This window comes from Gallinula chloropus (genome assembly GCF_964237585.1).
Source record: "Gallinula chloropus genome assembly, chromosome: 1".
NCBI lineage: Eukaryota > Metazoa > Chordata > Aves > Gruiformes > Rallidae > Gallinula > Gallinula chloropus.
The window spans coordinates 143,706,619-143,730,038 of NC_140085.1; the positions used below are offsets into that span (position 1 = coordinate 143,706,619).

At 45.9% G+C, this 23,420-nt stretch overlaps 2 protein-coding genes across 3 annotated transcripts in view; one reads left to right on the forward strand and one right to left on the reverse strand.

The window, feature by feature from the left end:
- Window positions 1–5,042: 5,042 nt before the first annotated feature.
- TXNDC9 (thioredoxin domain containing 9) lies at window positions 5,043–14,599 on the reverse strand. The gene is made up of 5 exons (XM_084266962.1): window positions 14,521–14,599; window positions 12,500–12,716; window positions 10,132–10,250; window positions 8,027–8,281; window positions 5,043–5,397 (listed from the first exon to the last, which is right to left on the reverse strand). The coding sequence occupies exons 2-5, from the start codon at window positions 12,686–12,688 to the stop codon at window positions 5,280–5,282; spliced, it is 681 nt and encodes a 226-aa protein (XP_084123088.1). The 5' UTR covers window positions 12,689–12,716; window positions 14,521–14,599; the 3' UTR covers window positions 5,043–5,279.
- Window positions 14,600–16,893: 2,294 nt separating this feature from the next.
- The window catches only part of EIF5B (eukaryotic translation initiation factor 5B), a 36,163-nt gene continuing 29,636 nt past the window's right edge, over window positions 16,894–23,420 (forward strand). For both annotated transcript variants that reach the window (XM_084269824.1, XM_084269825.1), the window contains exon 1: window positions 16,894–17,022. In XM_084269824.1, coding sequence (XP_084125950.1) covers window positions 16,988–17,022 — 35 coding nt within the window. In that variant the 5' untranslated portion in view covers window positions 16,894–16,987. The remainder of the gene's footprint in view (window positions 17,023–23,420) is intronic.

Here is a 23,420-nt window from a genome sequence, read left to right on the forward strand (position 1 = left end):
AGAGGTGGTGGGAAGAGAGTGACTCTATAGGCCCTGGAAGGACACAGCTGCACCAGCTTCATGTTCCCAAGACTGCCTTGGTGTTTCACATGGGACAGGGAGAGGGGTGTAACAGAAAACAAACAAACAAAAAATCAACATACTATGTTGTAGTAGGGTGGAAAATACACAAAGCAACAGGATAGTGAGAACTCCATCTCCTCTCAAATCCATAAGCTGCAGAGTCACATTTTCTCTTGCTCCCTCTTTCCGGTCCCACAAGTCTGACGCTGTGCTGTACAGCTTCAGAAGGGAGGGTGGAGAGGAACTTTGTAGCTAAACATTTTGTAGTCACTTGCTTTGCCAGTGCCTATCAACCTTCTGGGTGTCTTGGATCCTGCCCCAGGGTACCACTGGCTGGAGGGGAACCTGAGACACCTAACCCCAAAATCTGGATTCCAGGAAGAGACTGAAATTAGATACAGGAGCACCTAAATCTTGATGTTCCTAGGTCCTTCAGTAGACCTGGTTTGGTTTTAGTTTCCCACGTGAGGGAACAAGGATAGTACATTCATGACTCACAGGGATGTCAAACTGACACCCATTAATAATTATTAACTTTACCCATTAATCATAAGAACTATTAAGAGCATTTCTGTGTGCCTGGAATTCATGATACAAAGCATTGAGGACTGGCAACCTTTTAGAAACCAAACAGGAAACAGTTTCAGACTGTTTTCTAGGGCAGCACACTAACAAAAGAAATAATTAGCAAGAAAGAGGAAGATGGGGAAAGGAATTAATTTGGTTTTGTGTATCACAATCACCTGATTTTCATACATCATCATCTTGGGAAGAACCAGTGGTTACTGAAGACTGCATGGCTTGCAAAGCCCATAACTTAATTTTAAACCCCTTTTTGTGTAAGAATCACGCGTTAGAATCGTACTGCCAGGCATGAACAGGGAATGTTCAAAAGGCAGAGTTACACTAACACGGACTGAACTCCAAGGTGACACGGCTGCACGGCTCCTGGATCACTGGTGGTTCATCTGAGGTGGCTCAAGCCATGGCTGTACCAGCTAATCCTGAAAAACCTCACCTTAGAATATGCACCTCATGGGATCTCTCTTTCCATCAGCAAGCATCAAATATCTCACAGTATAGATGCCCTTAAAATTAATCCACCAAATTCGAACCCCCAAATTTGGGTGATGCTCTGGTCTCTCATGCACTACTTGAGCCAGTTTGATGTGTCAGCTTGAACTGGTGAAGAAGGTGTGAGCATACGTTCCCTTCTGCAGTGTATGGTACAGAATGGTGCTCTCCGGGGGGGTGGCTAACAAGGAGTATCTGGGAGACTGGAATATCTTGGATCACCACAGTCACATTAGACAGGCTTAACACTGAAGGCTCCAGTGTGATCCAAGAACAAAAGATCAGGGTAGACCTTCAGAGCAGTAATTTGCTCAAAGGTGATGGAACCTACAGGTCAGGGCAACCTACCCCCTCAGAAGTTATTCTGCTGCAGCGTCAAGTACCATCCACTTCCAATTACTAGAGAGGCTTTTCCTTAAACTCTGGAGCACTAACACCCATTCCCAAACTGCTGTGCAGAGCTGTTCTAAAGAGACAGGCACATCACCCCTGACAGAATTTTCCTTTGAAAAAGTGGAATACACAGCTATTGAATATGCAATAAGTACAAGAGCCAGATCATTTCTGCATCAGCTTGTGCTTGCCTGCTTGTGCATGGGTGTGTGTGACAGACAAAATGAACAGCATCCCTCACACTGGGTTGAGGATGCTGGCTTTACACTTACATGGAAGACAAAGGGCTTGCTTTAGAAACTCTACTGCTCAAAGACCAGATTTTCTACTGGAATTTCTGTAGAAAGTGTTCCCTTTAAAAATTCTGGATGAGAAGTAGCACAATGCAGATTACTTGGAACCAATGGCTGGAAGGCATCGATTCATCTTTCTAGTCGGCTTCCTTCAGTTGACCCCTATTACACTTGCAGCCAATCCAACCTACTAATGGGGCTCCACAGCAGCTGCTCAGCTGTTGCCCTCTCCAGAGCTTATTTCTCACCCCACCTCCTCCAGGGACAAGACTTCTTCACCCTTCTCAAATCCCAAAGCTCAACTCGGCACTTAACTTCCAGGTGGATTTCCTGAGCAGACCATCACAAGCATAAAGCAGGATCAATAAGCATTGCCCTGTCAAGGCCAAATAACCCAGCATCAATTGCTGAACACCACACATCTTGTTTGGTTATTACTGGCTCCCTGCATTTAATGATTACTTCATGGAAGCATCAAGCACAGGCTTAAGTACTAATCATTACTGAAGTTACGTGCTGAGTTCATGCACCAGCCCCATAATGTCAAAAGCTCTACGTGAACCTTTCTCACCTCTTTATTATGCAATACCCTCTCACAGCTCTCACATGCCAGGCCAGGGACCATCTGGTGACTAGTCCAGGCTCAGGAGCGTTATTTAGTCACGTCCTGACATATATGATCTATCTGCTGTAGGCAATTAATCACACACAACCTGCATCCTTTCTAGATACTGTGCATCACCACCACCGCCACCTCACCTACACTGCCACTAGATCCCTGTTGACAAAGTTCAGCTTACATGCTTTTCAAGTCTGTACAGCTGACATCCGAGTTGTTCTCTGCATTGCTCACACTTCTAGTTTGCTGCCCCAGGTCTTGTTATCACAGACACTTAGAATCACAGAATCTGTAAGTTCAGAAGGGACCTTTAAAGGCCATCTCATCCAACACCCCTGCAGTAAGCAGGGACATCTTCACTAGACGAGGTGGTTTAAAGCCCCATCAAGACTGACTTTGAATACCATGATTTAATCTGTGCTGCAAGTTCACTGAGCTCTGCCATGGAAGAATGATTTGTTCCTCAGTATTCAAACAAGAATTTTCCAGTTCTGAATGAATGTTTACATTTCAGCCAAAATAAACTTCTTGGATTTGGATCTCAAAGTAATATGCAGATCAAGAATAAAGATCTTATCAAGAGAACTGTTAAGTGATTGTTTTAATCTTCATTCAAGACAGAAAATGCAGAAAGCAGACATCAAAGACCCAAAGCAAACACATCTATGGGGCTGCTATTTCAAAATAAATTTAAACTTATTAGCAGAGTCCCCCTTTTAGCCAAACCAAACATTCCTGCAAACTCCCTCTATCAGCACTGGTGGGCATGTGGCCATATTACCAGCCAGATGAAGCAAAAAAAACCCAGCTGAAGATTAACCTAGAAAAAAGGAATCATCAGCTTAAAAGTGACGTGAAACCACAGACCCTGGCTACAATTTGCACTGAGTTTGCAATGGGGCTATTTACACACGGAATGGAACAACCTCTCGCAATGGTGGAATCCTGACGAGCCCACGTGTATTCCCACGCAGCACCCAACTCCATTAGACAGGATTTTATATTTCCACAGCCTATTCAATATAATTTGGGCTCAGATGAGTGTGGCTAAGGCACTCTTAAAAAAAATACCATTGGAACATCGGTTTCCTAAATTGAATTTCATGCACCTGGATGAAAAATAAGAAGGTTCACTTTCCAGAGCACTGCAAGAGTTTGTACATTAAAAAGATCAACTCGAAGCAAGTCTACTTTATGCTTCTAGCAGATTAATGTGTAGCTGTCTACATCTTGATTGCCTTCTAAAAGCAGAGTCAGAACGTTAGACAGAACTCTATGTACTGTGCTAGAAATCTAGAAAAAGCCCAAGCAACTTTGACAGACATCATTAAAAGAAGTAACTCACAGCACCCAGACCATCTTATCTGAAAGGATAAAAGAGTCGATATTAGAATTAAAATAATTTTATTTCAGTGTACATGAACAGAAATAAAATAGAATTTTTAAAACTTACAGAGATATATTGCTGGGCCGGCCCGATCACTACTGTTCTCCCCCACAAGGCAGCAAGGCTGACTGGACCCACTTGACTGCTTTTTGGACCAACTGGAATCAAAGTACCACCTCAAAAAGGGTCCTTCAGCACACAGCAAACTAATTTTTGTATTTTTTAAACGGAGACTCACCAACTCTTCACCTAGCCAGAAATTTCACATGGCGTTCCAAGGAAGATCTCCCATGGAAATTCTGTCCATCACCAAAGAACAGTACACAGTATGCGGCGCTATAGCTAAACTTCTTCTCCCAAATACTTGTCTCTCTACTCTACTCTCTTGTACAAAGCATCTGCTAGAAAATCCACACATTCAAAAACCACAGAATTATGCAAACCTGTGAACAAGGCTGCTTTCAAGATGCTTGTTGCTATGTGCTATCACCCGCTGGCATCAGCTTTGACATGCAGCGTACGTAGATGGCAAAAAGGCATTTCTCTTCACCATCTATTTCAGGATTCACACAAGTTACAACTCTTTTTACAACTTATAGTGCAATGTAGTTAAGTTATTCAACGTCATGATATGGCACCATAAGGTAAGCAATTGTTTGTTAAAATACATGATTCCTTTACTAATCATTTTGTGGTGCTTTACCGATAATGTAAGTAGTATTAAATTTAAAAAGACAACTGGAAGAGGAACTGAGAGGGGAAAATCTTTTTAAAAAAGATTTTAAAAAGCTCCTTCAGTAAAGAAAATTAGAAAAAACCTGGAACTGTCAGATTCAAGGAAAGCAACAGGAAGTAGCTCCTCACACAACAGAGGTAAAGTGTGGACTCCTTGCCATATGATGTGGATGCCAGGACACTATGGAGTTAAAGAGTTTTTTTAAACTCCACTATATGGAGTTAAAGAGATTTTTCTTCCACTATTTCAACCAGTAAATGCTCTCAGATACAGAGTTCCCCAAGCCACAGATGGCTTAAAGTATATTGTGGGGAAGCATTGTTACCTGCTCACCCTGTTTTCACTCTTCCTTGTGCCTCTGCTTTTGGCCACTGAGGCTGGATGCTGGGCCAGAGGAACCTTTGGTCTGACTTGGTACAGTTGTTTCTAACAGTTACTTCAACACACTTCATAAACTTATATTTAAGACACAGTTCATAATTTGCCACGTTATTTAATTAGAAGGACTTAAATTTTTGAATTACAAATGACTTTCAAAAGAGGAAAAAAAAATATTTAAGCTTTTTTCTGCTATGACTCAGTTGTATAAAACTGTATAGAAAAATGAGCATTATGTGCAGATGTAATGTAAAGCAGTAAGCTTTATAAAAAACATTCTTAGAAATGTACCAAGCATAAACAAAAGATGATTTACAAACACATTTAGCTGTTCTTCTAGTCATCATCAGAATCTGAATCGTATTCCTTTCCTCTGATGGTTGTCTTATCCAACTTTGTAAAGCTTGTTCCAAATTTCTTTTTACTTTGAAAAGGTGGGTCCATCAAATTTCCACTACAGAAAAAAAAAAGAGTGAGACATTGATTAAAGCCATATTCATGCAGACAGTTAAACAGTACCACTAATTCCCTGTTTCTCCAGGAAGACATTGTAAAGAACACAACTCCTACTCCCAAAGCCACCCTATATAGCATTGCAGTGTTGCTAGCATAGCAGATCCTGGGCAAAGTGGCCCTGATACCTGTAGCTAAGACAGGAGTGTGAGCGTAAACTGCCCCCCTGAGTAGAGCTCTGAAGAAAAACTGTCTGAAGGGGCTTTTGCTGCAGACTGATCATGTTAAAGACAGACACCTGTCAGATTAAACAGCAACCAGGGAACTACAGGGAGAACTTTACAAACAAATGAGGAGCCACAAGTGCAAAAGAAGCCTAAAATTCCCTAACAGGGACTTTGGAGTAGAAACAGACAAATACAGGTTTTGTATTACCAGAAGTCACCTTTCTCTCTGCCCGGCCCAGACTGAGCCGCTTCCCCCTCGGGCACAACACACCAGCTAGTGGACTATGGAGGAAATGACTCCTCAGTGTAAACCTGTGGGGGATTTCCCACCAGCGAGCGAGTCAGCAGGTTGTTAGGAGCAGCAGGTGCTCACATAAAAGCTGGAGCACCCACAGTTCCTACAGCTGGGTTGTGCAAGGAAGGGAATCCCCTCTCCTTGCTCAGAAAAGGGTGTGAGTGTTTTCACTCGCAACACCTGTGAGGGGGCTGCATTTAAGTGTCAGTGAGTGAGCAAATAGAACCTTCTGGAATTAGCTATGGAAGGGTGTTTGGAAATGTGTAGGTATTAACATTTGGTAAATAACATTTTGCTGACATTGATCCTAAATGTACAGGTTCAATGACTGTGAGTTAATTACATGTCAGTAGTAAGTCAATACACCACTCAATTCCTGATTTTGGTCAAGCAATGGGACCAGAACAGTTTTCCCCCTAAATACAACATATCCTTTCCCCATCTGCTATCCCACAGGTTGAAGGAAAAGCACTGTTTCCAGACTCCAAGGAGGACTATCTCCTTTTCAGGAACTATGGAGTGGGGGACATCACATTCAGAGCCACATGGAAATGAAGCACTTGTACATAAACAGATGTCTCCTGGAAGGGGTTTTCCAGGGTGTCCTAGTTTCAGCTGGGAGAGAGTTAGTTTTCTTCCTGCTGCTGGTATAATGCTGGTTTGGATTTAGGATAAGAATAATCTTTGTAACACACTGATGTCTACCTAGGTGTTGCTGAGCAGTATTTACAATGAAGTCAAGGACTTTTCACCTTCCCAGGCCTGGCCAGTGAGGAAGTATGAGCCTTCTGCAGTAGGCACACAAGCACCTGGGTGTGCAGCCAGGACAGCTGACCCCAACTGCCCTGCAGGATATTCTTTACCATGGGATGGCATGCTCAGAATACAAGCTGGGGGGCAGCTGGCCAGGGAGTGCCACGGCTGGGCATCAGTTAGTGGGTGGTGAGCAACTGTGCTGTTCATCATTTATTTTACATACTCTACTATCATCTTCCTTTTATGACCTATTCAACTGTTTTTCTCAGCTGCTAAATTTTACTCTTTTTGCTTCTCTCCCCCATCCCACTGGGGGTGGTAGTGAGCAAACGGCTGTGTGGTTGTTTTGCTGCCAGCCTGGTTAAACCACCACCCGGGCTGTGCAGACTGTGGCTCGCTCTGCAAAGCCAGGGTGCCAAACTCACGATCTGGCAAAATGAGCAAAGAACAAAACTCCACAAGGAGCCAAGAGTGGAATTACACAGTACTGGTAGAGTCGAGTAGGAAGCAAAATTGCACCATAAGCCAATGTGCTAACATTTAGCAAATTCAGTGCAGCTTGGTGCAAATCCCCTGTAAGACTTCTCCCATAAAAAGCTGTTGCTGTCTAGAACATATATATGCAAGTTATCTTTGAGTCCTCTGCATATTCGTTTGTGACTGAACTGGGAAGTATTACTACTTGTTTTGAACTACAAATTCTCATTTCAGTCATTTCACCTGAAGTTCAACAGCTACTAAGCTAAACTGTAGTTTTGTTGCCTTTAAGATACAACACTTTTCGCCAAAATTTGGAAAATAGACATTGAAATAAATTCAGACAATGAAGCTTTAAAAAAGAAGCCAAAGACATTCAGAACAAAAGAGCAAAATGAACTTAAAAGATTATGTTTTAGCCACACTGGAAAGCAAAGCAGAAAAGTCTGCTGAGTGATTCTCCTGTGAAGTCAGACTACTGTGGTGACAGTTACCTTCAACAGCCTGTCACCCTGTAGTTTTAAATGTGGGATTTATGATGATCATATTGTACTGGATTTATGATGATTATATTGTACTGCTACACAAATAATTTATGTACACTTCTGCAGCTAGTTTTCTCTCTGTACTGTTCATTTGAACAAAGTGTATGTAATATGGACCGAGATGCAGTTGAGGGATGACTGAGTTTTCTCCAAACTGGATTAAAAATGCTCACTTCACTGCACTGCAATGTCTAAGCACCTGCAGCTGATTTAGAAAGGACTACATTGGATGCATGACTCCGAGGCCTATCAAAGCAGGTTCTCCTCCCTGCAAGCACATTCTCCTCAGTTTACTTTCAGATACAATGCCACCACAAAACAACTAATTACCTGTAATTAATTACACCCGCACAGCCTAACCTCCATTCTAAGGTCTCTGTAGTGAAGTCATCAGTGTTCCCCAGATCAGTAAAGCCCACCACATAGTCTTGTGTTTTCCCATCTTTTACTAGTGCTAGAGTGGGGATGACTTTGATGCGCAGCCTCTCGCACAAGAACGGAGATTTTTCAGCATTTAGTTTCAAGAATTTTGTCTCAATATGCTTTTTTGCCAGCACAGTCAAGTGTTTGTCCATTATTTGACACCTGTGGGGAAAAAACAAAATATATCAAGTGTTAGAATCCATAAGCTGAAGAAAAGGTATTTTAGAGAAAGTCTATAAGGAACAGTAAAGAGCTAGTTCTACAGTGTTAATTTCTCAGATACAACCTTTGTAATTAAGAATTTCGTGTCTATAGAAACGGTATTTTGAAGGTAACTGGATTTAATAGCTAATAGAATTACGGCCTGGAGCACCTTCATTAAGCAATCATACCATCAATTTCTCTAATTTCTTCCTAATTACTCCCACAGACACCTGAAAGCCTCTAATTTCTTGGGAGCTGCATTTTTGGATGAAATTTCCCTCTGGCTCTAGCCTCACCGCCTGTCAACTGGAGAAACTTCTCTATAGCCCCCTTCAGAGAAGTACTCTAACATGTTACAGAGTTTTCATTTCCCTCCCTCCCCCCCAGTCACCAACTCAACAACTGAGATGCAGTAACTTGCTGGGGGGGGCGGTGAGGAAAGAAAGGAGTGACCTGCAGGCTGCTTCAGTACTGCTACAGGTAGAAGTACTACACTTCTCTGTTGCAATAGCAGTGGGCAAACAATTGCTGTTTCTCAACTAAGGCACAGTAATGGGAACTGCTCAAAACACTTGTCAGATGGCAGAGATCTGTGGACTTAGCACCTGCAGCATCAACTTTCTGGATTGTCTTGTTCAAGTGGTATGGCTTAGCTGAATGAACTCTGTGATGTGACTGTCCTTTAAGTCAAGAGGAAAGCCAAGCAGATCAAAAAGCTGGAGTGGGCAAGGATGAAAACAACTCGATATTGAGGTTGGTAAACCTGAAATGCTAGCTTCAAGCTTGTTGTCAGCAGGACACATTTTACAAAGAACTCACAGTACAGTTCTTCCTCCTGTCGAAGCCTTGATACTTTGTTGGTTCAAGAAACAGGAACCAAACAATCCAAACCTGTTCTAAGCTACTGTATTTGCAGATACAGTCTTTCAAGCTTCTTTGAGTAAAAGCCAGCCAAATACCACTTTGGGTATTTCTGAAACTTAAACATTTAACTTAGAAAATGCAGGAAGCAGATACCTCACTGCATAATCCAGCCTTGACCTCCTTCAATTTCTCACATTGAGGCTCTTTCAGTTTATAAACTAGAGAGAACATAACACTTTGGGGGTAAAAACAAAACCAGGACAACTGGCTACTCCCTTCAACAGAAGACACTGTGACAGACCCACTAGGGAACAGCCCAGAACTGAAATTCTCTCAAGGAAGCGGGAGATCTTACTTTAAGTTTCTATCCCGAGTCAGGACATATTCACAGATCTAGGTCTCTAACACCCTAAAAAAAAAAGTGACATAATCACACAGACACAAGGGGAAAGTAGCTGGGACTGGTATCCACAAATCTTTTTAAAAAATATACAAAAGGGTAAATTCTGAAGGTGCCTAGGCAAGTTTTTGCTTATATTTTAATTTGTCAGAACTGTCGAGAATACATCTGTCTGGAATAACCAAAGTGATCTTTTTGAAATGCTGGTGGTGTGTGGTCACTATGTTTACAGACCTGGCTCCCTCAAACTAAATCAATAATGAAACACAGCAGTCTCAAATACTGTCAAAGATGATTAGAATATAAACGTGTAACAAATACATATTTATTAATTGTTGTCAAGTCATGTTCAGATTAACTGGAATGGAAAAAAAAAATAAAAATTCAAATGCCCTGAGAAGGGAGCAAGATTTGGAAATGTAAAGATTTTTAATACTTCTAAAAATGCCTATTTATTTGTGGGATTTGAAAGAACAAAAGAGCATATCTGGTTTTGTATATTTTGTAGCTAAATTATTTCTTGAGCACAGGTGACTTACTATACCTGAAAGTTGTATCTCTATAGAAATGGCAAACCACATTTTTACTCTCTTTGACTTCTTGGAAAAAGTCTCTCTCGCTTGGGATTTCTCTGTATTCTCCATGTCCTTTTGAAAGCCACTCCTTTTGGAAAACATAACAGGAAATAATTAGTTTGTTAGCCCTGCGTCGTCCCTCAAGCCTTCCAGCTTTTAAGAAAAACATAAGAGGGGCTCTTGCAGGAGAAACACATTTTGTACACTAATAGGAGAAACAAATTATTTCCCCCCTTTAGTTTTGTTTTGAAAACACACAAATGCCACTAGGCTAGACAATAGTCTTAGGTTGCCACTTTCTCAGCAAGCAATAGGTGGTTGAGAAGTAGGGAAATGCCTCTGTTTTGGAAATACAAATCTTGCACAGAGCTGCATAAATTTCTGCAGCATGGCCTCTCAGAAAGGCCAGACTAGTTCAAAGAGAACACCAGCAACAGAAAATTCTCAGCGTGCAAAACCTGCTAATTGACAGCTTGGGCTTCCTCTGAAACACTTTTGTGCACTCAACACGGGTTTGAAACTGACTGAAGTCATTACCTGTCTTAAAATAGATTTCTTCTGAGTTTCCCCTGTATGGAAAAAAAAAAAACCAGGGAGAAAAAATGCTACTGATGTAGCTTTTTAAACTGATGTAGCTTTTTAAACTGATGTCTATCTACCAAACATGCACTGAAGGTATCTTACTATGAGCCAGGCTTCCAGAAAAGCATTTATAAAACACACGTGTACCATTAGTCACAAAGTGTACAGAGAAAGAAAATTTCTCAAGTTAAAATTTACAGGTAACCTCCAAAGCTGCCTGGTTAAGCGTGGAAATAAAGTGGAGAGAAAGCTAATCTTCAAGACTTTAAACAAATGCACATTTCAGAAAAAAAAAAAAAACCCAGCACTTTTCATACAATACTGAAAGTTACCTGTATTGCAGTAAAACAGGTACAACTAAGCTAAATGATTAGAAGCAGTGTAGTAAAACAGAACTTGAAAAAAAATAAAGCAGCCTTTAGTCTCCAGAGGAAAGGAAAAAAAAAATAGGGAAATCACTGTTCTTGATCTTGTAGCTTTGTCTCAGAGTGGGGAGAAAAAAAAAGTTTCTAAGCAAACAAAAAATATTCTACATGCTAAATTAGGATAGAACAAAGAATTTCCTGAACATTGTACATTAAAAATGCATGGAAATGTGAGCACACGAAGAAGTCATTACGATGCAAATCAAGAACTGACTTATCCTTCAGCACTGGGTATGCATTAATTCTATTCTGCACAAACCTCTTCCAGCATAGTGTGGCATTTTATTCCCTTTACTGAGTAGTATCCTACTTCACATTTGCATTTAAAAATATGTGGGAAGAGCGACTTGAACAAGTTTTCGCTTGAGAATTACCACACGCTCACATCCAAGACCATCCATATGTTATGACTTCTGAAAAAGGAAAACCACTAGAATCCCATAGAAAATGAATTTCTGAAGACAAGCAAATTCTCTAGCTCTGTGCCGCTTCATTTCTGTGTTTAGAGAATCAGAGCAGCTCACACTGCCTGTGCTCCAGCACCCCAACCATGCCATGATGCTTTTACTGCGCTCCCCTTTCAAAGCACAGCGATAGCTTTTATACCTTCCACCACTGCCAGAGCATCGGTCTTCTTTCAGCCCAGCCTATTTCTTCGCTCATGTTTGCTCTGGTACAGCAAGCTAAGAAACATATGGTTTCTCTACTTATAATTCAGGTCACACACCACACACGACAAAAATTTCGGTGATAACCATGCTCAAAAAGACTTTTCTGGGAGCATAAAGACCACCAGTTAGTGTGAGGGATCAGGGACCAAAGCAGAATTTCTTTTCTGCAAGAAGAAATGAACAGCCATACAAAGCAAATGTTCCTTGGGGTTAAGAAGGAACATGAAAACTAATTCTGCTCTAAGAAAAAGTAAAGATCCTGAATCATTCTTCCACAAGATACCTTAAGAGCATGCATCACTTACATGCCTTCACTAACAATCACCAGAATTCAGAAGCTTAAGGAGCCTAAAGGCTGATGCTTAGGTTGCCTAAAAAGCTTACTGTACCAGGTAACAACTATTTATCCTATCCTTACTGTAAACAATCACAGAGGTTCTTCTCTCCTGTTAAAAAACACAAAGCATGCACACCTGGAGAGGGACTTGCTTTCCTGGATAATTCACAATTAATACGTACAGAAAGGTGAAGAAGAAAAAACAACCCACCACAAAACAAACAACCCCTAAAAGCTTAGTTCACATATACAGTTTTCCTAGGATTTCCAAAAAGTTTGTTACACTGCACTGATCAAAGGTCTGTATTACTACAGGAATTACTTGTTTCTGCTGCTGGGCCTTTTTTAGGGCCTCAAGCCTCCTTTGTTTAAGGCATTCCAATTCATCTTCATCCATTTGGTCCAGCTTCTGCAGTTCAGCATCCAGGTGTTCTTCCACAACCTTGGTAGTCTGAAGTATTTCATTCTCCAGAACTTTCTGAAGTATTTCAACAGAGGTATCAGCAGCCATCTTTAACTATCAAGTGATCTCTTCAGAGCTGTGGAAATAGCGATATACATGGAATTAATATTTATACATTTAATTAAAAGCCTGACCTCCCTTGCTTGCAACTCACACTGTAGAGAAATAAAATGTTACAACATTTGAAGATAACAGCTTTGGGTTTTTTTTTTTCTATACTGCAACCCCCTCTGGAGAATACTTTCATAACAAACACGGATAACAACAATGGTACCAGTCAAGTCCTGTTCTCTCAATCCCAAAGGCAGCTGTTGAAAGCACAGGAACCTGAAACTACCTGTCAATATAAACGAGTAAAATTCACTGGTTCCAAAGGAACACTCACCCTGTGCCAGATCCATGTGCCTTTAATAAATATTCTGAAATTATTAGATGTAATCAAAAAGCTCCAAGCTGCTCTCAGAATAAGATTAAATAATGCTCAGTTTATAGGTTTCCACCGGTAGTTTAAATCCAATTACTCTAAGTAACAGATGGATATTAATGTATTTAAATACCTGAATTAACACTCTTCAGCTAAAAGACAAGACAAGGCCCTCAACATTGAGCTCTTTAGGCCAACACGCTGGTTAATTAGTATAAGAAAACTACTGCAAACACCACCCTATGGCAGACAGCAAAAGGATTAAAAAGCCCCAACAACCACTACCTAATTGATGTATGAAGAAACACAGCTAAAGTGATTTTCTGTAAAGTTCTCTCTGCTCAAACACTTCACAGGGCACAAAATACTGACTGGGGTGCACGAGGAGCTGGGGGAGCCCTAACACTTCACAAGGCAAAAATACTAAGACCGGGATGCACGATGAGCTGGGCAACATAAGTGACTGATCTCCCCAACCGACTTACACAAGAGAAACTATCACTGCAACGAGTGACAGATTTGACACCGGGACAGTGCACAGTCACCCTAATCAAACTATCAACCTGCATGCCAGGACTTGATGTGCAGAATTTGGGTTCCAGAGTAATTGGCTGTACTTCAAAACAGCCAAGCTACCAGAGCTGCTGGCTTTATAAACACCTTGCGTATGGAAGCAAGAAAGCGTTTTAAGTAGGGATGGGCAAAGCACCAGGATCGCGGCAGCACTCCAAGTGCAATGCAACACCAGCAGCGCCAAGCCCGCAGCCACGTTCCACACGTCTCACACTTGCTCTGACCTGCAAGTACCTTGCCTTGAGTCCCTCTCCCCAAAACTTACTACAAAGTCTCTCTTATCGTGCCTTCCATCCCCTTTTTTTTGCGTTTCTGGAGAAAATAAGAACCTTGCTAGGGCAGATCAGAGGCCACTGGGTCTTCAAGACAGCAGGGGAACCCAGCTCAGCCGGGGCAAAGGGAGGGTTAGTCCTCCACGCACACAGGGAGTCAACCCCAAGCAGTCTCTGCTATAGCCTGAGGTGCCCAGATAGCTCCCAGCTCCCCAAGCCGCGGAAGCCTGGGTACCAACCAGGGCTTCCTACGCAGCAGGGGGGCTGCGCCCGAGGCCCGCTCCCGGGGGACCCGGTACCACCGACGGGGCCGCGGCCCTGCCCGCTCCCGCCAAGGAAAGGCGCTGGGGCCCCCAGACGACACAGCCCGCTGAGACCGCCGCGGGGCCGAGAAGGGCCGCCGGCTGCGAGGCGAGGGGGGCGGGCCGCGGCGGGACACCGCGCAGGCGCCGCGCACCTCCACGGGGCCGTTACAGACAACGGTCGCCCACCCACCCACCCAGCCCCTGAGGAGCTCCTCAGGGAAAACCTCCCCGTCCCCCAGCCACGGCGTCGGCCCAGCCGCTCCCCGCCTCAAGCGGCCGAAGCCCCGACCGGCAACGGCCACTCACCCCTCCTCTTCCTCCTCCGCTGCCGCCGCTCCGCGCCACGCCCGCGCCGCTGCCCGCCCCTCCAGCTAGCCGGCCGGCCGCGCCCCGCCAGAGTCTCGCGAGAACGGGGACGGAACACCTACCGGATGCGCGCGCACACCTCCCCGTGGCTCTCATTGGCCGGGGAGACGGCCGCGTCCCTGCGGCGGCCGGCGCCCAGCACGCATGCGCCGTGCCCGCTGGGGTGTCGCCCTCCCGGGCAGCGGTCAGGAGGACGGGTGCAGCGGGCGTGGCGGAGCTCACCCGCGGCCGCTCCCCTACCGCGCCGCCGCTCCGCCTCGCGGGGGACTACCTCCGCCGGGCCGCGCCGCTCACCCACGTCCCGTCCCCCTAGCAACCGCCCTCCTCCCGGCATGCGCAGTGGCTTTCCCCACCTTTCCCTCCCGGACCCGCCGAGCGGAGGCGTTTCGGGGTGTGACGCGGCTCTGGGCTGCTGTCCTCCCGCAGCCGCGCCGCTCTGGGCGGGACTTGGCCGCGCCGGGGCCTGCCCTGCCCTGACCCTTCCCTCACCTTACCTCTCCCCTCAGTGCGCGGCTGGGGTGGGGTGGGTGTTCGGTGGCGCTGTGTGGTTGTAGCGGCTACTGGCGGGAGCCGGGAGGCCCTGCCTCCGCCTCCTTTTTGCGTGTGTCGGCTGCTTCTCGGGGTTGGGCGTGCGAGGCCGAGCCCCCGCAGAGGGCTGGGGCGCGGCGGGGGCTGGGCCGGGCCCTTCGAGCGATGCGGTGAGGTAAGGGCGGCCCGCGCGGCGCCTCGGCGGGGGCTGTCAGGGAGCGGGCGCCGGGCTCCGGCGGGCTCGTTGCGAAGACGGCGGAGTACCCGGGGCTTGTCTCTTCGCTCTTGCGAGCGTAGAAGACCCGCGCGTTTAAATAACGGGATATTAAACTCTGCTTGTTGGTTTGGGTCTTTCTTTAACCCTTCTGCTTGCTTGTTTCCTGGAAATGCGGCTTCCCGGTACCGAAGGACGCTGGTGAGGAAGGTGGGGCGGGAAGAGAGATAAGTCGCTGGATTTATCTGCGCACAGCTGGGAGCCTGGGTGGGGGAGGCTGATAAGGAGTTGTAGCCGTACGAAGGCAGAGGGAAGTAGGAAATGGGGGATTGTAGGGAGTGGAGCAAGACGGGGACGGGGGTCCAGAGGTTGCAAGGCGAAGAGAACCGTGAGGCTCGCCATGTCTGCGAGAGGAGTTACTGTAACGGGGCGATGAGAACAAAACGTGCCGTGCTCAAAGTGTGTTAAATGGTCTGTGACCGCTGCTTCATCGTGCTTTGCTCTTGAGAAACGCGGCCAGCAGGAGACAGGGTTGCACCTGAGAGCGCCTCTGCCATAATACAATAGGCTGCGTTTGCTCTCTGGCTTCTGTGCCCTGTTTCTGTGAACTTGGTCCAGCCTCTCCCACGCCACAGGCAGCAGTATCCAGGCTGTCCTGTGAGAGAGCGCACCACCAAGGGCTGCTTGGGAGGGGAGGGGGAGGAAAAACGTTGTACACTGAGGAAATCCGGCGAGGAGAGGAAGGAAATACGGTACTTGTAACGGTGCTGCCCGGCAGCCAAACTCCCCGCGGGGAAAGCTGTGTCTCCGGAACTGAGTTCGATCACTGCTCCTGTGCTGAGCTGTAAACCCAACCCTGCCGCCTCCGAACCCACCCCCCTCATTTCGGCTGGAGGCTGGTCACTGCAGGGTCAGATGGTGGCTTCTGTTCGCACCTCACCTGCGGACAATGAAGGATTGGCAGAGCCCCACGAAGGGCAGGAGCACGGAGGAAGAACGACGATGCCTACGGGGCAGCGCTTGCCAACGTGCCCCCGCGTCTGAATGACCGCCTGCGTCCCACAAGCTTTCCCCTTAACCTCTCCATTCTCCCCCTTCAACCCAGCTGTCCCGCCTGCCTCCAGATAGAAGCTTTCCCAGCGTCTTTCCTTCGCTGTGGCGCTCTGGTGGGGCTTGGCGGCCGCAGGGGCTGCCATCCTGCGCGGCGTCCCGGGAGGCGGGAGGACTGGGGGGGGGGGAACTGCAGATTTGGGGCATCGCTTAAGGGCCGCCTGAGGCCCGAACTGCTGGAAACGAAGCCGACCTTAAGGAGCCGGTCGCTGGAACCCCCGGAGAGGAGCCGCGGCCCCGGTGAGAGGGCGGCCGGGTCCCCCCTCTCAGCGCCAGGAGCTAAGCAGGTGCCGATTGGCTCGTCCTCCGTCCGGCAGGGGGCGCTCAAGCGCGGAGGAGAGGACCTTGCCGTCCGGCAAGCGCCGCGGCCGCCGCTCGCTCGCTCGTCGCGTGCCGGCGCGGGGCAGGCCGGGACGGCGGGGGCGGGGCGGGCGCGTGCGCGGCGCGCGCGGCGGGGCGGGCCGTGGGGGCGGCTTTGCCATATGCACGGGGCTGCGCGCGGGCGCGGGCGGCCGGGCAGCGCTGAGGCGGGGGACGAGCGCCGGGGCCGCCGCCATGGGCAAGAAGCAGAAGAACAAGAGCGAGGACAGGTAGGGCGCCGCCGCCCCTCTCCCCTTACTCGTCTCTCCCCCTTCCCACCTCCCCCGGGCTGCTGACAGCAGCAGCAGCCGCGGCGAGCGCCGGTGCTGCGGCGCTGAGTCAGGCCTTGCCGGGGCTCGCGGCCTCGTCGGAGGCGGCGGGCAGGCGGGGCTCGTTAGGCCCGGCCCGGCGGCCCTTCACCGGGCCGCGTCTCCGGGCGGAAGGCCCGGACTTGTTCCCCGCCCGGGGGAGCGGCACCCGGCTACGAGTTGCCGGCCCGTCCGGCGCCGGAGGCCCGAGGAGACGGCGGCCGTGGAGGGCGGCCGGGCGTCCCGCGGCGCGGAGGGGGGAGGCTGGCGGCGGCAGGAGAAACTCGGCTGTTGCCCTGCTTCCTCTGCAACGCGCTTCCCTGAGCCTCGCCCGCCTTCGCCCGGAGTTTGCCCGGGAGCAGGCAGTGGCGGACGGCTCCCAGTTGCGAGCGCGGATCTCGATTGCCAGCTGGAAATAACTTCTGGGTTCAGATGCGGTGCCTGAAGCTTTCTGTTCGCTTGGGGGTTTTGGTTTTCTGATTTTATTTTAATGGGAGGCTACTGTAGCTCATACTGTGTGACTTAGTGCCTCGTGCACGTTTCATAAATGTAGGTGTTCGATATTTAAGTGACTACAGGATAAGAGGGTCCTTTCCGTGCTTGTGAGCATATCGTGTTGGAGTTTGTCCTGTAAGAGAGCTTTCTTTTTTGTAAGGGGTTATTAGAACGCTGGTTATATTAACCATATGGAATGCTGACTGATTAATGTTGTGTGTATATACGCTAGCAGGAGGGAACATGTTGTTATTTGTCACTGTAAAATAATAAATACAAAGATGCAATCAATTTGAAGAGTTGTTTTAGTTGTTAATACTGGCAGGGGGTTAAATGAAAACTGTCTTAAAATGTGTATGAACTAAAAACAGTAAAACTCCTTTTCGTCTCCTAAATGGCACACTTTGTTTGCTCTTTTTGAGTCATTAAGCATTTCATTAATGAAAGTATTCCCTGTAAAGGTTATTTCACAAAATACTAATTCCTCTAAGCATTAAGGTACTCATGCTGGTGACCTAAGGTTGTTACCCTTTTAGCTTCTGTAGTCTTTTCTGGGTAATGAGTGTTTTGCTTGTCTCACTGTTTCCTCACACCTTTTGATATGCCACATATTCTGCTTTGTTATGTCTGTTACCAGCTTGTTTCAGGGGCTGTTATTTCACAGGTATATCTTGGAGCAGCTCTGTGGAGGAGATGAGTCAAGTGTGATTTGAGAAAGAAGAGGGAGGGGTTGGATTTTTGTGCTCTAGAGGAAAGAAGGCCTGGTGCTCCTCATTATACCTGGTGTGGTAGAGGCCAGAATCATGCAGAAGCTCTGAGTACTGAAGTCTCCCTGTTTGGGGCCCTTCCAGTGATAGTGGCAGGTTTAGTGGGGAAGCTTTGAGAGTCTTGGTGCCTGCTGGATACCTTGTTCTCTTGTGTATCTCTGCATCTGTAAATTACCGAGCACGGGTGTCTGTTGGGTGGTATGCACAAAGTCATGCTTATGTCTCAAAAATGGAAGCATACCTTAAAAGAGAGACAAGAATTTATTGCTAGAATAATTTAAATCTTGAGAGTCTAATGATTATTAGTGCAGCTCTCACTGTTACGGAAAAAGAAAGAGGGATAATGCAGTTAAAACAGTTATACTTACCATTTATTTCTTCTTTGTTATCCCTAAAACCTGTTTTGTCCAGGTCTGTGTTTCTCTTAGCCAGGCACTACCGGTGAGTTGTGTGGTGTCCAGTGCCCAGTCTTTTATGAGCCACTTCTGTTTAGCTCATGCCCCTGCTTTTCTCTGAATCCTGTGCCCCCACTTCTCAAAGCCTCTGTTAACAGGTCAGGCCCCTATTTCTCCCTGTCCTTACTGTAGAGTTGTGAATGTACAGAGTAACTCCTTCTCTGTGTATGAAACTGATTGCAGCATGCCTGGGTAAACAGAAGTAGGACCAATTAGGCATAGCACCTGGTCAGTTAGAGAAATTGCTGTCACAGCTAAATCAAGTGAAAGTTGCAGGCAGGTCAGGAAAAGTTCAGCCAAAGTAAGCCTGACAGACTTTTGTCCTAAGGCCTTGCAAGTGCAGTACAGAGCTTATGGACTGCTACTAGCAGTGGCAATACTGTGATGCAAGGCTATGCAGTTTATGGCAGTGGGAGGGATGGTGGAGAAGAATTCAAACTGGTATGTGTCTGAGAAGTAGACAGGATGAGTATATTTTATAGCAGAGAGTTTGAGGGGATGGGAATGAAGAGGGACCCGATGGGCCAGTGCTCTTTTGGAATAGGCTCTTGCCTGCAGAGGTATGCCCATTGTCTGGTGGTATTAGTTCTAGCTGATGCTTCCATAAATGTCAGGCTCCCTCAAGGCAGAGGCTGCATCGCATGTTTGAATCTGTAGCTTGAAGTCAGACTTCAGCATCCCTGATCAGTCTCCCTTCCATTCCCAGTAGAGTGAAAGAGGAATGGCACTGTGGAATCAGAGGATCCCAGAGAGTTTTGTCTCTCACATCTTCACTTCTGTGCTATGCAGAGTTACTGGTTTCCTCCTCCTTTTCCTTTCTTTTCCTTCCCTGACAACTAGGTTACAGATACAGTCCCTTACTTCCCTTTTGAGTGCCCCTCCCAAAGTATGCAGCAGCTCAAGGACATAACTTGCAATGCAGAGGAAGCACGTGGGAAGATGCAGGTGGTAAATCTGTGATGTGAATATTGGTTTAAGAATTGATGCGACAGGAAGGAGATGTTCTGCTTGTCTTCTGACATACTGAGACAAGTTATAGAAGGCACAAGTCATCTTTGCTTTGGCTTCTGTTTTGTAGTTTCCCCTTCTCTTGTTTCCACTGTGAGTACAAGTAGAGGTCATACTGATGAGAATTGATGTATACCTGGTTAGTAAATGTGCTGGTAAATGAGGGTGAGGATGAATTTTGTCGTGGGAAGAGGTGTAAGTACACAGGGAGAAGACCATGGGTGAGGTAATAGCAATGGTAAGCAAGAAAAGAATGGGCATGCAGGGCCATAGCTTGTTATGAATATACCTACCTGAACACACATACCCACAAATCTGTTTCTATTCTACCAGCATCACTGTAACATTCCTCTGGAATGCTCTTACTGACTCCTGCCACTTGATTGCTGTGCATCTGTCTAGGGAGAGCATAATTATTTTTAATGGTCATATATATATATATGGTTGTTGTAGAAAAAACTCAGTGTGGTCTCCTAGGTGTTTTGTAAAGGTGGAGAGTGACTTGGGTCATAAATAGCTCCTAAGCCATTTGGAAGTTGCTTTAATGTTTCCTTTTTGGAATTTTTAGGGTTGTGTTGATTATCCATTTTCAAATTAAACTTTATAGCAAACCTCTCAATAAAAATATGAGGCATCTGAATTTGCAGGCTTTCGTGATGGAAGAGTGGGTGTTCTGTTTGTGTAGTACAGCTCCTCCTGGGAAGATAGGTTCTTGGATGGAGCTGTAATGGCAGAAGGTATGTCAAGGTTCTTCCCTGCTGTCTTTGTGAATTTAGTATAGATTTTTTTTTAATGTCTGGGAAAGAAAGGCTGCTGTGAACTACAGCACTCTGCTTAGAATTTAAGCCTCAAACTGCTGCTGCAGATTTTCAAGTAAATGTGCTATTTGCTGTATGTTACAAATTACTCCCTTTCTGGAATGTGGATCTTTCCCCTTGATGGTGTTAGCTTTTAATGTGTTTTTCCTCTTCTAACAGCTTTTAAGTCATAATCTTCTCTTAGTAGTTTTCCTTAGCTTCCATTAGGTAGTCTTTAGGTGTGTTTATTCTTGTACCCTTTACTATTGGGAACTGCTGCCGAGGCATACCACTCTGATCATTCATGCCTATTGCTTTAGAAGTTACAGGTGCCAGCTGTGGTTCTGCAGCCAAGAGTGAACACTGCTGCTAAAATAAGACTTACAGTGCCATTGCTGATGCTATATATTGCTTTCTCTTCTGTAAATTAAATGTCTGGCATTGTCTAATAGCCATTCCATTTGGGTCTCTTTTTATTAGTGTGTGTCCTGGTTCCAGCCAGGCCAGAGTTCACCTCTCCAAGCAGCCAGCAAGGTGAGCTGTTAGGCTGGGCTGTTTTCCACACCACCTGACATCACTCCTCCATAAAAGGGGCTTGTTGGAGAGAGATAGTGTGATTCTGGGATAACAACAGTCCTCATTTTGGTGCCAAACTCAGGGTTTGAACTCATGGCCCTAGGATTATGAGTCTCATGCTCTACTGCTACCTCCCAGCCCTTTGAGACCAGAGTTGGGCATTGAAAAAGGGTCTCTTCTCTCTCCAATGAGACCTTTGAGGCAGTGATGTCAGGTGGTGTGGAAAACAGCCTGTGACAACTCATCTTAGCCCTGCTGACTGCTTGGGGAGGTTACCTCTGGCCTGGCTGGAACCAGGACAGTGTGTTAAGTAAATTTATCTTACTGTTGTATAGGGAAGTTCTGTGGAGGCTGGAAAGGCTGCAAGCACCTGTAGTTAGAAACATTCTGTACACCAGAAAATCTGCAGTAACTGTCTCAAAAATATTTCCCCAAGCAAAGCTTTCTGTAGCTCTGTCAAGGAGAACAGCTGATAAACCCTTGAAATCTTTGGCGTATCCCATCTGGAAGATGCCAGTATTCCGTACTGAAAGACGGAGTACAAGAATGGAAAAAGATTTCTCTATTACAGGCATTTATTGGCCTGTTCTATGCAAATGTAAATTTCTGCTCCCCCAAACCCTACAGTTTCTAATACAGGCATTTCACAGAATCACAGAATGGCTAGGTTGGAAAAGACCTTTAAGATCACTGAGTACCATACTGTCCTCTACTAAACCATATCTCTAAGTACCACATCTACCTGTCTTTTAAACACACCCACCCTCCTGGGCAGCCTGTTCCACATCCTGACAACACTTTTGGTGAAGACTTTTTTCCTAACATCTAATCTGACCCTGCCCAGGCACAACTTTGTGCCATTTCCCCTTGTCCTATCTCCTGTCACCTGGCTGAAGAGACCATCGCCCACCTCTCTACAACCTCCTGTCAGGTAGTTGTAGGTGGTGATAAGGTCTCCCCTCAGCCTCCTCTTCTCCAAGCTAAACCTCCCCAGCTCCCTCAGCTGCTTCTCATATGATTTGCCCTCCAGCTCCTTCACCAGCCTGGTTGCCCTTCTCTGGATATGCTCCAGGACCTCGATGTCCTTCCTGTAGTGAGGGGCCCAGAACTGGACACAGCATCGAGATGCAGCCTTACCAATGCCAAGTACAGAGGGACAGTCACCTCCCTAGACCTACTGTCCACGCTCTTTCTGATACAAGCATATGTAAAAGTAATATTTCAGTGTATTTTCCTGGATTTTTTTTTAAGCAAAGCATCATTATAAAGAAACCCAACAAAACCCAAAAGCACAAAACCTGTAAGGATCTTCAAATATTTGCAGTAATGGCAACATAAAGCACAAAGCACTCAGGTACACTAAGTCGATTTAGAAGCAGCTTTTCTTGTTGTAATCTTGATTGTGTTAGTCTGTTACCTTCATGAAGGCATCTAAACCTTATCTATAACTACTGTTTGTGAAAGCTATGAAAATACTACATTTCAAGCCAGCGGGAATGGCAGATAATGTTCTTGCAGTTCTCTGAAGATCCCTGGAAAGCCCTGTTCCGAATAGAGAGGTTTATGCTAAGTTAACTTTGGCTGATGTTGTTGACGCGCCTAATACAAGCCAGACAAGCTGAAAGGTCTTCATACCTTTGCTGATTCTAATTGCATTAGTACTGACATGTTTTTCTGATGCTGGGCTCATGTGCCTTTCTGTACCTTTGTTCTGTGCTCTTCGTCACTTAAAAGCTGCCTAGGAGCCAAGGTTACAGTTCTGGACAAAACCTTCAGTTTAGTAGCTTTTAATACTTGCATAATATTCCTTTTCCTCCCTCTGGCTCTATCCACAAAAGGAGTCCCCTAGACTGGTAGAGGAAATACTTTTTCTGCATATAATTTAGTCATTATTTTGGCTTGCTAAAAAGTATAGTGCAGTCTGGGTGTTGTGGCCTGAAAGCAGCTGGTTATTTTAAATAAGATGTGTGTTTTGATGATCCTGGGGTTTGCAGTGCTGATAACTTTTTCCATCATGTCTTTCTTTTACAACAGTGTAGTCGAGATTTTAAGCACGAATCTGCTATCTTAACACCAAAATATGTTTCTTTAGATACATGCTGTTAGATAAAGTACTGGTTTTAATTATGGTTAATGTAGGTGGGCATCTTTGCTCTTCAGGATTATAGGTAACATGTATTTCACAAAGTGTTCTATAATAGTATTTTTGTGATGCATTTTGA